This window comes from Echeneis naucrates, chromosome 18, assembly GCF_900963305.1.
Source record: "Echeneis naucrates chromosome 18, fEcheNa1.1, whole genome shotgun sequence".
NCBI lineage: Eukaryota > Metazoa > Chordata > Actinopteri > Carangiformes > Echeneidae > Echeneis > Echeneis naucrates.
Window position 1 is genome coordinate 12761731 of NC_042528.1, and position 16031 is coordinate 12777761.

The following is a 16031-nucleotide window of genomic DNA, read 5'->3' on the forward strand; positions in this document are numbered from 1 at the left end:
GTCCTGCTTAAAAAAAGCCAATACATTCCTACTAGACCGCATTTTAATGAGGCTCTAAATTTCCTGAGTCCCAGCAACTTTGGGATCCAGTAATAGAGGTCTAAATATGGTCTAAATGAATAATGTATTTAAATTTTGAAAGGATAAGGGTCATATGCACTGATCAGATGAGTATTGGACTACCAGAGTCCACTCTCTGTCCTCTCATTTCCTGTTTTTTCCACTGTCCTGTGCATTTAAGCCCCAAAAATAACTATAAAAAGAAGGAAAACAACATGTTTAGTTAAGCTAAACAGTGTGAACTGCCTTCAAATCCAGTATAATTTTGAAACCCATATTGTTCAGTTCAACCCAGGACCCAAACATCCATCCAATCAGGTTTTTAGCACAAATATATAAACCACTGGAACAGAGGACAAATGCTTTGCTTCAGTGGGTAGAAATTTCCCTACCACAAATGATAACAACTCAGACAGAAAAATCTTGAGCTTACTTGACCGGACAGGACAGGAACACCATCACTATGGCTTGCCAGATCATCAGAGGGTAGATGTTATCTCAAAGATGTCATCACATCCAGCATTATTACATCATCCCTACATCTGTAGCTCAGCCCAAACATGAACATTAGCTGCCAAGAGATTGTTTGTTACCTACTCTCCCACTACAACCTTTAAAGGGTGGACTGTAATGAGAGCAAATTTTTTATCAATATAATCATTTAATTAAATCTGGATAATGTTTCAATAGCAGATCTAAACAAAGTATTTCAATCAAAAACACTGGCTGAACTCCATTGTTTGCAAACCAAAGTCATTGAAACCAGTAAAAGTAACTGATTGACTGGACTTTACCTTCTTTCTTCATTCTACACCTCAAATATTGTCAGATGCTATTTGACAAAATACATTAGAGCCACAAAAGAACCACTCAATTTAACTGGAATAATTTGAGCATGGACACACTGTCACAAACACATAACATCACATAAGCTTGACCTCCACACATGCTCTGAGAGTGCTATGGTCATACTTTGGACTGGACATCAGCATTGTGGTCGTTCTGGAGAAGCAGGGCAGCTGACTTGGTGTCATCCTTGCGGGCAGCAATGTGCAGGGCAGGCAGGCGGACCTTGCCTTTAGTATCATTCTCCAGTAGAATTGAAACCACCTGGTTGTGGCCCTGTTGGAGGGCAATAGCCAGAGGGGTGAAGCCGTCCTGGATGAAGCAAGGTAGAGAAGGTTGAGGACTAATTAAGAAATCTTTCATATAGGAAATACCCAACCTGTTAGAAATATATTTCAGTATGACTTTTACAATGAATTCTCGAATATCAAAAGAATGAAAAACCAAATAAATTGCCTGTGGAGAGCTAGGTATAACTGGGACAAAAATTTGCAGTTAATTTGTGTTAGTTTCAGAGTCATTGGCAGGAAAACTTTAAGAATTGTTCCTTCACAAACATTGTTTGGTTGGGTCTCTAATTAATCCATACTTTAACAAATTCCATAAATAGTTTGGTCTAAACATTCTCTATGTGTAAAATGCCTTGATGTAATTTTGGTATGATTTGGTGCTATATAAATACATTTGACTTGATTTGATATTTGAATTATAATGACATGACAACAATGTAGTGGCATTCAAATCAGTGTACACAGCATAAATGAAAAATTAGTCCATGATTTTTGGCAATAAATAAATAAAAAATTCAGATTGCGTTCGGCAAATGCTGCTAATTTTATTCAGTTGTGCAGCTTGTGTGTTTAAATGAGGTCTTTCACACCTTGCTGACTGAGAGCATGAAGGGTTAGGGTTTGCCAGTGATACCTCTGTAGCAGTGCTCTGGTTGCCTCCATTTTCCAGAAGGTATCGCACAACATCTAGGTGATTCTCCTGGGCTGCCATGTATAACGGAGTGAATCCATTCTACAGGACACAGGCAAGTACATTAGGTTAATAGATAAATTACTGATCATTAAAGTCTCACCCACATCCACCGCACCCACATGTCATCAAGAGAACATGGCCCAAAATAAAACAGGGCTCTCTATTATAATATTGATGCTGAGTAATCCAAGATGTGCTATCATCAGTTACTTTTGGAGAAGATGGCAACATAAAAAACATCAAGATGCAGGCTGCAAGGACTCACCTGAGACTGTGCATTGATATCAGCTCCTCGCTTGACCAGGATTTTCACAACTTCAGCCTGACCAGCCAGAGAGGATATGTGAAGTGCTGTGTTTCCTTTCTGGAGGAAAACATGAGAGAACAATCAGAAAAAAGACTAATTTCTAACTCCACATTTCACACTTTATATCTGCATATTTATGTAATCTGAATCTTATTGGTGTCAATTAATTTTAAACCGTACAGATATGCTTTGCAATAATAACTAGCTCAGCATGAATACACCATCAAACTAAAACACACTTTCAATATCCTCAAGTGCAATTTATGTAAATGGTTTCCCACCAGTTATTATTCATACTGCACCTGTTTTTCATAATCTACTGGAAAAAGCTAACAGGATACAAATACATTATGATAATGTGTAGGCTTGTGCCAAGGTATGAGGTACAGTAAACAGAACTTCGAGTAGAGATCTGGCTGCATAACTGAAAAAAATATTCTGAACAGATATTGCATAAAGCAGGAAATATTGAGACATTTATTGATGTATTCTCAGCCAAAGTTTGTTACTGCAGGAAAAAAGTAGAACTACCTCTGACATATGGAAATATTTGTATTGTGTTCATTTTCACTGCTTTACCTTGCTATTAAATAGTCCTTGCACCGATGGTTAGCTGTTGATCAATAAGTGTTGATCAACAGTTGACACACTGTGGTTACATAACAAAAGGCTTTTTGAGGGTTAGGGTTAGGGATAAAGGGGTGAAAATATTCTAAACATGAAGTGCACTAAAACTAATGTAATTTTTTTTTTCTTTTTTCTGACGGACATTCGAAGCAGCTCAAAGGTTCAAAAGGTTTGTGTAACACCAACTCCTTGATAATTTATAGATGGAGATGATTCAGTTTTGTGGCTCCTATCCCATACAAGAGGAGCTGCAGTCCAGCTGCAGTGACTCCAACAGCTCAACACAGGCACAACACTTATGTTCAGAGTCACAGCTGGAGGCTTAAAGGAATAATCGGAATTGTCTTAAATCTCTGTTCATTAATTAACACAAATCATAGAGTCCTGTTGCTGTTCTATGGACACCACAGAAGAGTCTGCTACGCCATCAACCTGAACTTTGTCAAAAAGCAGCTTGACTTGTCACAGTAGTGAAGGGCTGATAAGACTGTGGTTGGTTGAACTGCTTGAAGAAAGTGCAGCTCTGTGTGTAGTGTAAAAAGTTGAAAACCCCACCCAACACGTGGAGCATCAGGATCTGGATCTTTGCTGCTTCTGGACTTGGAACACTTTGCAACATGTCAGGATTGTCAGGATTGTCACAGGAGTTTAAATCAGTGATTAAATCCAACACTTCCTTGATCCACTAGCACAATGTTGTAAAATTGCTGTGTTCAATTAAAACCTGAAAGTTTGTAATAGTTATTATAGTTAATAGTTTATGGACACTGTTTGACTACACTTTATCTTGGTGATGAAGCTCAGATCACAGTTCATGACCAATCAAAGCAGGAAATTAGGTCATTCCAAAGGTTTCAGTAACTTGTTCTTGCCACTGTAGATTATCAATGGTCACACCATGGCAGCTCTACTTAGTAAAGAGTAGGGACCTTCTCCAATTGCAGGACTTGAATGGAGTGATCAGGATTGCTCCACTGTCCATATCACTTTTCTTTAGTGCTCCACTTTCTCCTCAGTTTAGATGTCAGTGCATGTGTGGCAGTATGGACTGTAGCCAGCTTTAATTAGTGCAGCCGTTTTAGCCTATCTGTGCTGGGGGCGCTGTCTATAAAAGCAGGTGGTTGTGCGCTCCCTTGCCTTGAAGCTTCCGGGTTCCCCTGCCTTCCCCTGTCGCCTCACTTGATTGGCTTGCCTTTGGGCCTCTCTCCCTCACCCTGCTGTCAGCCAGCTGCTGTTTTGCCTTTGTTGTTTTCTGTGTAGGGCGACTGCTTTGACTTCCGTGGCCGCATCCACTCTAATTTTTTTTTGTGCTATCACTTTCGCTAGCACTTTCGTTCCGGTCCTACTGACTCTTAACATCGTCATGCGTCATTACCCAATACAATTATTTCCAAAACTCCAAAACTGATGTTCCCTCTAGTTCTTGCTATATTCATTTTCTTCAGCTTGCTATGGTGCAGTTCTCACCAAAACAGGATTCTTCTGCAGTCAGAGAAACATTGTAATGTTATAGCCATTATAAATCATTCAATAAAATTAAGAGATATATCACTGCTGTCTGTCAGTCCATCTGCTCTGTGAGGGCAGATTTAAGATGTGCACATTTTCTTAACAGCAAACTGTTTCCACTGTCTGGAAAAAGTAAAAAAAAAGAAAAAAAAAAAGAAGCTAATTTATCAATATAATCAATGTAGTGTCTTAATTATTAATTAATAATGTCTTAATTAATTAACGTCTGCTCCTATATTACTCTGCTCCTGTACAGCATAAGCAATAAAATAAGTACAGCTTGCCATCATTTAAGAGATATAATCTACTCAGTAATCTAAATGACAGTTGGCAAGGGAGCTAGCTTAAACTCAGCTGGCATACTTTAGGAAAGATACATTATTCCATAGTGTCCAAAAAGGTATCATGTAGAAATCGAGAGCACCACAACTAACAATGTGCATGTCATGTTCAAATAAAACAACACAGGATAACTGCAGCTGGCAAAGTTGGAACTGACTAGGTTTATAATGTTAGCGACTGCCTAAGCGCTAGCTAGCTCATGTTCTGACTCTGTTTACACTGAACCAAACTGTAATATGTTCATGCTGTAGAAAAGGGACTTTAGTTTCTGTTGTCATTAAATGTCTGTTAGACAGCTGAAGCTCCCCTTGCTCCCCCTCATGTGATGCTCGGCCTAACCTTGGTGGCTGAATCCACCACCGCTCCTCTGTCCAGCAGTTCTTGGACCAGGTCCACGTGGCCCTCCTTGGCTGCCAGGTGCAACGCATTGAGTCCATTCTGTAAAGAGACAAGGGAGCAGAGATTAGCTCTATTCTGTAGTAGGTGGGTGGCTCTTGATGATGTATGTGCGCATGTGTGTGTGTGCCCCTGTAAACCTGCAGGCCTAGTAATGGCCCTGGCACAGCGAAGGGTTTACCTCTGGATTTACCTCTGGATTTACCTCCAGGTCAGTAACTATCTGAGCCATTCTCTGTCTTTCACTCTTACATGTGGAAGGACAAACTCAAATACCAAAGCTGGCATGTTGGCTCAGATGTTGTGCAGGTCAGACAAACATCTTATCTGCCCACTCTACGGAGCTGTAGACTGAAATATAACTATTCTTAGTAGTCTTATATTGCTCAATGATGACTGAAACTAAAATTACTGAAGGAGTAGAAGTAGATTTTTGGTGTAATTCATAAAAAAAAAGAGAGGGACAAAAGAAAACCGTTAAACAGTTTCTATTTTTGTAAAATCAGAACACTTCTGCCACTACGGGGAATCGAAAGCTGAACACATTATTTCACATCATATTTTTAGTGTGACTTAATCAATTTCTTGCATTATTGAATACAAACAAACATAAAGTGATATTCCAAGTTCACTTTCTCAAGCAAGGGTATGAGGAAAACTGAAGCTAGCCACCGCATAAGGAAACCCAGCCAATGTATAAACATATGGCCTTACAAAGAGGCTGACTGAGACTTAAATACACAAGCAGGCAAGGATAGTTGTACTCAGGTGGCACGCATTAGGGTGGGGCAGACAAATAACAAGGAGGGAAATGCAAGACAATAATAGGAAGAAAGAAAACACAGTAGGCACACAAGGAATTCTAAAAAATCCTAATTAGCATAAATAACTAAACCTTGAAGTCCTGCCTCTAGGTTTATAAATGTATACAAAGCAAATTTATTTGTATAACCCATTAGCATACATAGCATCAAATAATAATAATAGAATGGGCATAAACAGAGGGAAAAGGCCAATGGCTAATAATAATCAGAGTAAGATTAAAAGGTTCAATAAAACACAGTGGACAACAGAGCAGCTTTTAGCTTCTTCCTAAAGCCAGTTAGGTTTGGCCTGATTTGATTTGATCAATTGGGAGCTGTTTGCAGCAGTGAGTAGCTCAGTGACTAAAACACGTCACCCTCTTTTTATTTAACTCTGGTCCATTAGGTGACCAGCTACTGCAGATTTGGAAGTCTTGTTAGGCTCATTTACATTGAACATCTCATACATTTAAGGCCCAGACCATTTAAAACTTTGGATGAAATTCTTTATTTGAGTCTAAAGGATATAATGGCATGAAAAAGTTCCTCTGAGTCCTGGTTACATTTAAGGCATTTGACCCAAGCTGTAATTTTGAGATTCCAAAATGCCAATGATTACATTTTAACTTTGAAGAAATGAAGATCCCTCTTAATTTTTATACCAAGGATTGAAGTCTATAGTGCTCGAGACAAATTGTTAAGCTTCAACGGTCCCACTAGAGTCCTAGGGTCCCTACACAGGTACCTTGTGGGATCCCAAAGAGACTGGATGATCGTTCTAGAGTCATCTGACTGTGCTTGAGCTTTAATTGTCCTTTCATAGATGGCATAATTAGCAAGGCAATGCCATGATTTTATTTTACTCAGTGTGATCAAGGCCCAATTTGCATTTTCTTGAGACATAAACTAATTTGGACTTATGTAATACACCATCGTCAGTTATGTCTTTTAATCCAATAGTGTACAGCAGTTAAACCTGAATAAACTAATAAACTATAATAGAGTGGTCATTGTCTATTACTTTGTTGTAAATCAACACTTGAGTCATTTAAAGGCATAAACTACATCTGTAGGTCATCCATGTAGTTAGAACTGCCGCTTCACAGGGTTGGAACCTGTGCTGAGTTTGTATGTTCTCTCTGTGGCTGTGTGGATTCCCTCCAAGTTCTCCAGCTTTCTCCCACAGTCCAAAGACATGCAGGCGAGGTTAACTAGTGTTTCTGAAATTGTCTGTGGGTGTGAGTGTGAGTGTTAATGGCTGTTTAGAATGGCAATGGCAATTGCTGATTGATCCAACATAATTGCGATGTATGTTTCACAGTAAACTGTGTCTGGCTTTTAGGGATGCAGTACTATATTTTAATATCCTCACTTAGCGTTGGAACTTGAGTCCAACATATAGTACTTGATTATTCTTTTTCTTCAGGTTGAAGCACAGTCAGACAAACACAGCTTTGTAGCATGGGTTCTTCATTACCAATTTCAAAAAAGCAGATAGATGAGCTTCAAAAATAATGACCATCTGTGAAACCAATGTGAAGAAAATATCGTTTGCCTATGGAGCAAGCGTTGAAAGCACTGGGTTGACTGAAGTCCACCATTCCCCAGTGTCACTTTAACATGGTTTTTCATCTCACAACAATCTTCAAACAGTCATTTTGAAGTAGTACCTGTCACTGTGCTTCCATAAAACACCAGACAGCTATTTTTCAGCTATGATGATCAGATGGCAGAGAGGAAAAATTCCTCTTGTTTCTCCCAAAGGACTACTGCAGAAAGAAGTTTGATGACGCATATTCTTCACGTGGTCAGGGAAGAGGGGTCTTATTCAAAAGTATACTAAATGTACATTATTCATTCTGGGCTTTTTTTTTTTTAGGATTTTGTGTGTTTCTTGTTTTTCTTTAACACATATTTACTAAAAATAGAGCACAAACATCAAATTTTCTTTATTTTATCAATAAAACATAAGAACCAATGAAAAATGTCACACAGAAAGTTACATACATATTTGGACAAAGCTGCACAAAGCTAAGGCCTGATATAGTTTTGTGGTCTAGGAGTAGAAAGAAAGTATATTTCATAGAGCTGACTGTGCCTTGGGAGGATTTAGTTGAAGAAGCATATGAAAGGAAAAAGCTCAGGTATGCAGATTTAGGTAAGGATGCTGAGCAGCGAGGATGGAAGGTTAGGATTTGTCCAGTGGAAGTAGGATGTAGAGGGTTTGTAGCAAGATCTGCTGTTGCTTTGTTGAGGGAGTTAGGAGGAAGCGGCCAGAGGGTGAGGAAAATAGTGAAGGAAATGTCAGATGAGGCAGTAAGATCTAGTCAGTGGATTTGGGTTAGAAGAGGTAATAGTAACTGGGGGCCCAGCAGGGGGAGCTCTTAAGATAGACAGACTCTAGGGAGAAGCAGAGGAAGAAATCCAGGAAGGGGAAGTGTATTTAAGTGGGGGTGTGGCCTGTTTCACCCCCTTTGCCACCATGCGGTTAGTCCAGGTGAGTTGGCCTGTGTTGGTGTGTTGATTTTACTTGAATATAGGATCGTTTAGATGAGGTTAGTCGCTGAATCTGCTAGTGTAGCTTGTACTGCCTCCACTTCCTGCACCCTCTATACTCTCATGCCCCCTACCCGAACCAGGGTCTGTATCCCATCCCTACTTTTATCTCCACCTCTTCTATTTCTCCCTCCTACCCGAACCAGGGTCTGTATCCCCACCCCGCTTTCACTGGTGCACTTGGTGAGAGGTTAGAGTAGTTGACAGTGGTGTTGCTTGAAATAGTTCTTTGTGTTTGTGCCTTTTTGACACCATGCGGTTAGCCTAGGAGAATTGGCCTTTGCTGGAGTGTTGGCTTTGGCTGTTCAGGTGAATTTAGTTGCCGAATCTGCTAGTGTGCTAGCGTAGCTTGTATTGCCTCCACTTCCTGCACGCTCTATACTTTCATGCCCCCTACCCGAACCAGGGTCTGTATCCCCACCCCGCTTTCACTGGTGCAGTTGGTGAGAGGTCAGAGTAGGTGATAGTAGTGCTGTTTGAGATAGTTGTCTTTGTGTGAGGAGTGGTGATGGCTGGCATTAGGGGGTGACTCTGGGACGCCAGTGTTCACAGTCTAGCCTTCTGGAGGTGTTGTGGGCCTAACTAGACGAAACATCAGTGAAAGGAGGTTCCCACCTGATGACCCCAAAGACATGATAGCTATCACCGCTCACTGGCCTAGTTGGATATTATCTGCAGGGAACATAGAGCAGTGTGAAAGTTTGTTGCTAGGAAGGTGATCACTGAGTCTGGTCCATTTTTTGTCGCACAAGTTTCTTGTGTTTCTCTAAAAATGGATATTTCTAAAGCTGACTTACGACACGACTTACTACAAAGTGTTGATCCTTCAGTTTAAGAAAAATAATGAACTTGTCTCTAGCATCATGTAAAAATAATGCTCTACAGACAGTATGATTTATGGAAGGCTTAATGGGGTAAAATAGTTTAATTTTGTTACTTAATTACTTTTGAAAGCACAAATCACAAAAACTCTGAGATTCCTATTCATGTTTGTAGTCCCAATACATATGCCCTCCATTCAGTTTCAGGAAGTCATAAATCCCCTTCATTATTCACCATGCCCTGTCACACGAGAAAATGACTGCTCCTAGCAAGTTGGAAATATCATTAGCAGGGAGACAAGAATGTCCCACTGGGAATAAAAAACTTTGACTTCTGACTTGCCAGACCAGGACTAGTAGTCCATCAGAGTAATGGAGTCCCATGGGTGTCAACTTGTATAGCCATTTTGACTGACTACATAGTGTTTTTTTTTATCTCAAGTTGCTGTATATCATTAACCACCAAGCTGAGCTCACGGCATAGAAGTGGCATTTTAGTATCAAAAAAATAAAAAATAAAAACACATTTCTTTTCAAGGCAACACTGAGTTTCATACAGTTGGCCACACATGTGTTATGACCTTCATACTAAATTAAAAAAGGCACCATGCCCTCTAGCAAAGTCCTTATGATGGATATTAATTGCAGTATCAGTGGCAGCATGGTGATTTAGTGATTAGCACTGTCACCTCACAGCAAGCTAATTCTGGGTTTGAAGCTTTTCGATGTGCAGTTTCCATTTTTTTCCCTGTACCTACTTGGGTTTCCTTCAGGTGGAGCAGCTTCTTTTAAATTGCCTGTAGGCACGAATGATGGATGGTTGTTTGTCACTATATCAGCACTGTGATAGACTGACAACCTGTCGCGGGTGAACCTTGCTCTTGCCCAAAGTCAGCTGGGATTGGCTCCAGCCCCCAAATGACCCTGCAGGGCTAAGTGGTATAGATAACAGACGGCTGGATCTACTTTCCGTTTTGCATTTCATGCCCCTTTGCCCTTAGCAAACTGAATTATGATATGGGTTAGGTGATATGGTGATGTCAAATGTCCAATTTTGCTAAAGAACGTTTCTCTCTCAACAATGACAAATTAGCAAATGCATTCACTATAAAAATCTAAGAACATGCAAACTCAAATCAGACAGGTCCGAGGCCTAGCATCCAACCAAGAATCTTCTTTTTATGAGGCAACAGTGCCACACAGTTATCACCCAGTTTAACTTCTAACAGATGCAGAAGGACATTGTCGCACACAGAAACGGCAATCCACATGTAATAATTACCACAGACATTACAAAGGCCTTCATGATTGACATGGGTACTATAATTCTGCAAAAACAAATATCAAGACAAGACCAAAGGAAACTCATGATCTTCTTTTCCCTCTGTGGATGCAGTTTATTTAGTAGTAATGTGGTTGCAGAACATTGAAGACTTCAGCATTAAGTAAAAGAAAATGTTGCTGCATTTTACAGAAAAATTAAATAAAAAAGTCACTCTTTGGCAAACCTAAATATTCTTATTCTGCATAATATCTGGCATTTCTGATGTTATTTTCTCTTCTCCCTAGCTGAGAACACAAATTGTGTGTTTGCAGATTAAAGCTGGATAACATGGCATGACTTCATACATTCTTTGTTTATTAAATTTTTCACTTTTGAACATAACTTATGAACCAACTCTGTGAAATACTAAGGGAGTCAGTGGAGCATCTAGAGACTAGTGGGAACCTTCCAATCGGCTTTCATCATCAAAAAATCAAATAAAAATAAAATAACTTCAACTTGGTAAAAACCTTACTTTAAATAATTTCATCCATCCATACCTCTTAGGGTTTTGGTCTTATAACCCAAGTTATAAAGTATAGACTCCCTTCAAAGCGCTTTCCTATGGAGCTGTTATTTAGTATTCTCATCATTTTGATACTTTTAAAACCATTTACCTACATTTTAGTTTTGTTCAAAAAATCAGCTGGTGGCATGTCAGGAGACTTTTGGGCAAACCTTATCTTTTGTACTTCTCACTGACAATGCTCCGATGTGACCCCTGTGAACTGATGCTTTTCAGGGAACGGGACAGAGAATCAATGCGTTCAGTCAACCAATCAAACAGACAGACCAAGGCAGACAGACACATGAAGGCACTAAAGGCTCAGTCACATTGTTTTACTCAAAATTATTCTCCTTTACAGATTTCCTACTGAAATGCAGTTGCAAATCAGCCAATGGTTGTTAAAGATGCTGGGAGCGCTATAATTGTCAGCACCTGGGGGGCTTTTTCTTCATGTAGCAACAGGTTTGTGCTTCACACGTTTATAAAAGTGTATAGTCTATAGTTATTTTGGTGTTTGACTGAGTTTTATGTGTTGTGTGACAGATGAATGTAACGATCTGCTTCCTACCTGATTGCAGGTGCTTATATCCACTCCCCCTTTCAGATACTCCAGAACCTTGTCAATGTTTCCTGCCCTCGCTGCTCGCAGGAAACTGGTGTTACTGTCCGACTGCCAGAGACAGAAAGGAAATACATTTTCAAAATTGATTCACAGCAAATATTTAAATTTTTTCATTGGCTATCACGCAGGGAATTCACCACTGGGCCCATTTAGTCACTTTTTCAAAATGTAAGTTCCCATTTTTGATAGTCTGATCATGAACACACAACCCAAATCTTAGAGCCATCAAATCATTAGTAATAAAACACAAACAACACAAGTATACAAATAATAAACAACTCTCCCTGAAATCAACAGCTTTAGATTCACTGTTCAAGCTAAAATTTAAAATTCAACTCAGAAAATAATAGCAGGCCAAAACATTCAATCAGTCCCAGTTCACTCCAAAATACCACACTGATCCAAACATTTATATTTAAACAACCAACCACCAGCCACACATCATACATTCCCATTTCCTGCTCACAGGAAAATGTCTATGAACAACCTTAAGAAACGTACAACTAAAGAAAACTATTTTCTGGTGAGAAAGGATTTTCATTTTGCTGTAGATATAATGGTTTGACTATAACCCAAAGTATCCCTAGTTCAGTTTGCTGCTTTGCTCATGCTAATGTCACACTTACACGAAATAAATGTTGATGATGGCTTGGCTACTTGGGATGGTGACAAAGCCTGAAGGGGCATTTACTGTAACAGTGACTAAACCCTCATTCAAGAATACAGTCTAAAGACACATATGCACACCATTGTTGTTGCTAAATTTATACTTTTTTTTTCCACTTTATTCAAGTGTTTATTCTTGTATAAATAGGATAGTGAGTCAGTGTATTAGCTGTGTCATTGTTCCATTGACCCCCAGTTAGCATTACAACTTACCCCAGCAGGGTGGTAGCTTGTAAAAAAAACTTCTTATTTGATTTGAACTCATATTTTCTGAGAGTTCAAGTGGGTTTTATTTGTAGCAAAAAAAATGTGTTTGTATCAAAATTTTAGAGATGCACAGTTTCAGGTAGAACAAAAAGTGTGAGCACCATTCCCTAAATGTAATTCAACTTCATGAAATACTTTTTTACAAATTTACAAATTTTTACAAAACAGCTTTTTCTGACAACCTAAATTTGTTCCCTCTCAGGTTCCATAAGTTAAGCTTAATTATCACAATATAATTTTAATTTTCTATTTTTAAGTAAGGGACTAAGGAAATAAAAAACTGTTACAGAAAAATGTAACAACAAAATGAAGTGCAATATTTACATTTAAGTGAAACATTATGCAGAAAAATATGACTATGCACAGCACAAGTATGTGCAAATGTTTTGGTGATAGTTTGATCCTGGAGGTGTCCCAGCAGAGTGAATGACGAGTTGCAGTCTGCTCCTAGCAGCTTTGGACAAGGTGGTGATGGAGGAGGCTGAGGATGGAGGTGGATTTAGTGGTTTGTTGTCCAAGGTCACCTTAACAGCCCTAAGCAATTGGAATTTATTCTGTATAAGGGAAAGATTGCATTGTTTGTAAAAATTGTGCCGTTATGATTAGGCATCTAGCAAGACAATGTTGTCCCTGGTTGGGTGAGGACATGTCCCCTGTTTGTTTTTGGATGCTGAGTGAGCTGGAAACAGACCAGGACTGTAAGGAAGCAGAATGATTCAGCATTTTCCTCTTGATGCCTCCTCTAAAGCTAAACCCTGACTCACTCTCAGCTTGTTCAACGCTCCCAGCACTCTGCTGCTTATGTGGAAAAACACTGTGCTGTATTAATATTCCAGCCGAGAATTGGTTACTGATTGTCAAGGTCATTATCATCCTCTGACAAAAGCTTTATTTTCTCTAGAATGTGAATGAATGAACCTAACAGCTGAGTATACGGACTGCTGGATCAGTGCTGCAGCCTGATGCCCAAATTAAAGAAAATGTAAGTGAGTGAAGTCAAAGAGGTGAGAACAAGCGATTAGAAAAGGAAGTGAGCCAGACGAAGTGTGGTAGATGAAGAAAGCTTCTCATTGTTGACAGAAATGTCAAAGTCCATCACCTCCAGTGTCAACCTGCTCTTCTGTATCAGAAATCAGAGAACAGGATGCAGCACTGATGATGTATAAAATGAGCACTGACACTGCAGACACACTCACACAGTTCTGGTCTGATGTTTGTGGCTGACCTACAGTCATCTCCTGTCTGGCTGCTGCAGAGAACTGCACTGCATCACTCACACTGCCGGAGTTTCTGCAGCACAGGCACAATCACCTCAGAGCACAATACTCCCTCTGATCATTTTAGAAAGGCCACATGTTTGAAGGTTCACGGTAAAGGAGGTTACTGATTTACATGAACACATTATGAGATGTAGAGTGCACAGTTTTAATGTGCTGAGTTGTCAAACAGAATTACATTCTCATTCTCCACATTTAAAATTCAAGTTGCACCTTTAGCATTGCCAGATTGCCAGAGCCCTGGAGGGAACCACACACTTCCTGCCAACAAGGTATTACAGTGTACAACAAATTTGGTTTGCTGTTTTGGGATAACATGCAAACTCTGGACTTGCTTCATTCTTGCTGTGGGGCAACAGGAGTACACTTCAGATGAAGGAGGGGGCAGAGGGGATTTGATAAATTATTTGTGGCAGTGGAGTTAACAAATTTCCTGATGAAACCAACTGCAGATATCAATCCCTTTCTTCGGCCTTTCCCTTTAGCAATCTCTCTACTTAGATATCTTCTGTACTTATGAGCTTCTTGTCATTAGAGCTAGTTCCTGCTTTGAGCTTTGACAACACACATCCTGATTTCTTCTGAATCTTTTAATTTGGCCTCTGGGTTCAATACACTCACACTAAAGTGTCTGATCCCTTAAACTGAACCCCCCCATCAAGAACCTCAGGAGATGCTTGCAAGTGATTTGTTGATCCTTAGAGGATATTTTGTGTGCTATTTATAATTCAAAGTGGTCTTTAGTGTCGACCTTATCCCCAAATTAAATCTTTCTGTGGACCAGCAGTAGTTCTTGCTGTCCTCATCCCCTAAGGACAAAGCTGTCCCCCAACACATTTCGGATGAATCCTCAGGCCATTCATCCACACCCCAACATGAAGGAACACCACGAGAGATGTCTGAAATAACTCCTTTCGTGAACTAAATCGAATCTTTACCATATCTGAATCATATGATCACAAAGTTAAACCACAAACATTTACATTTTAACATCACTGACTAAGAGCCAAATTCAATAAGGCCATGTCTCAATAACTGAACTACTGTGCGTCACACTGAAGTGTCTCCATAAATTCTTACATTGTGCTGCAAGCCATTTGCATTGAAAGTGTTGCGCATGTGTTGTCAAATTAAGACGTAGTGTGTTGAGCTGTCAGGGCCACCATAGTTGAGTATGTGTATGCAAATGTACCATATCTTTATTGTTTTTCTTGCACATTTTCTTGCAATTTTAATTAATTAAAATTGTTCCAGCTTCTTCTGCCCTCTGTGTCACTGTAAATTATCTGAATCCTTCTGAGATCATGAAAAAACAAAAGTCTCACTCACGATAAAATGGAAAACACTACGCTGCCTTAGTCCTGGAAGGACTGGTTCATGCAGCCTCATACATGTTCTTACAGAGTTAGCATTGTTTTCGAGCAGCACTACACAAAGCAGCCATTACCACAATCAAGCCTGTCTGATCATACCCTCACATTCCCCTCAGAGCTGCCGACTCACATTATGCAAGACCTTGCCCTAATCATCTCTCAGTGAGTGGCACATTGCTATAGTGACACTTGAGCCAGCATGACTCTTAGACAAGTAGGGCTTTTCAATGGAAAAAAACTTCCCATTTGAGAAAAAGGGATCCTACAGAAATAGTTTCATAACTCTTGGACATATGGCGCTTAGTCTGTTTGTCACTCCTTTTGAATGGGGAAATGTATTGAATTGGAAGAGCAGATCAGGAAAACTACAGTCACATGACTGTCATGTTTGGGTGAGTCAGCCAGATATAGATGCAGCAATCACAGAAGTGCATTTTAAAGCTTTCAAAACAAAGTTGGGATGAGTGAAATACAAATCAGTGGTATATCTTTCATATATAATCTTCTGATCTATCCATCTCTGTTCCGGCTCATGCTCCTGCAAGAGTGTGGAGTGCATCAATAATGCAAAACCATGCCCATATCTGTCCCTAACACACACACTGTGAGAGACCAGAGCCCAGACTGGGACCATCCTCAAGCACAGTGTACAATCACTGTCCTCTCTGGAGGTTGCCATGACAACATGGCTCTCTGTTTGAGTAGCCCTTGCAAAGTAAGGATAGAAAGGAGGGCAACAACAT

General features: G+C 39.7%; 1 protein-coding gene across 2 annotated transcripts in view; it reads right to left on the reverse strand.

Annotated features, from left to right (window-relative positions):
• ank2b (ankyrin 2b, neuronal) overlaps window positions 1-16031 on the reverse strand; it is a 116876-nt gene that overhangs the window by 58236 nt on the left and 42609 nt on the right. For both annotated transcript variants that reach the window (XM_029526829.1, XM_029526828.1), the window contains exons 2-6: window positions 11652-11753; window positions 5015-5113; window positions 2156-2254; window positions 1831-1929; window positions 1033-1218 (exon numbers count right to left, since the gene is read on the reverse strand). In XM_029526829.1, coding sequence (XP_029382689.1) covers window positions 1033-1218; window positions 1831-1929; window positions 2156-2254; window positions 5015-5113; window positions 11652-11753 — 585 coding nt within the window. The remainder of the gene's footprint in view (window positions 1-1032; window positions 1219-1830; window positions 1930-2155; window positions 2255-5014; window positions 5114-11651; window positions 11754-16031) is intronic.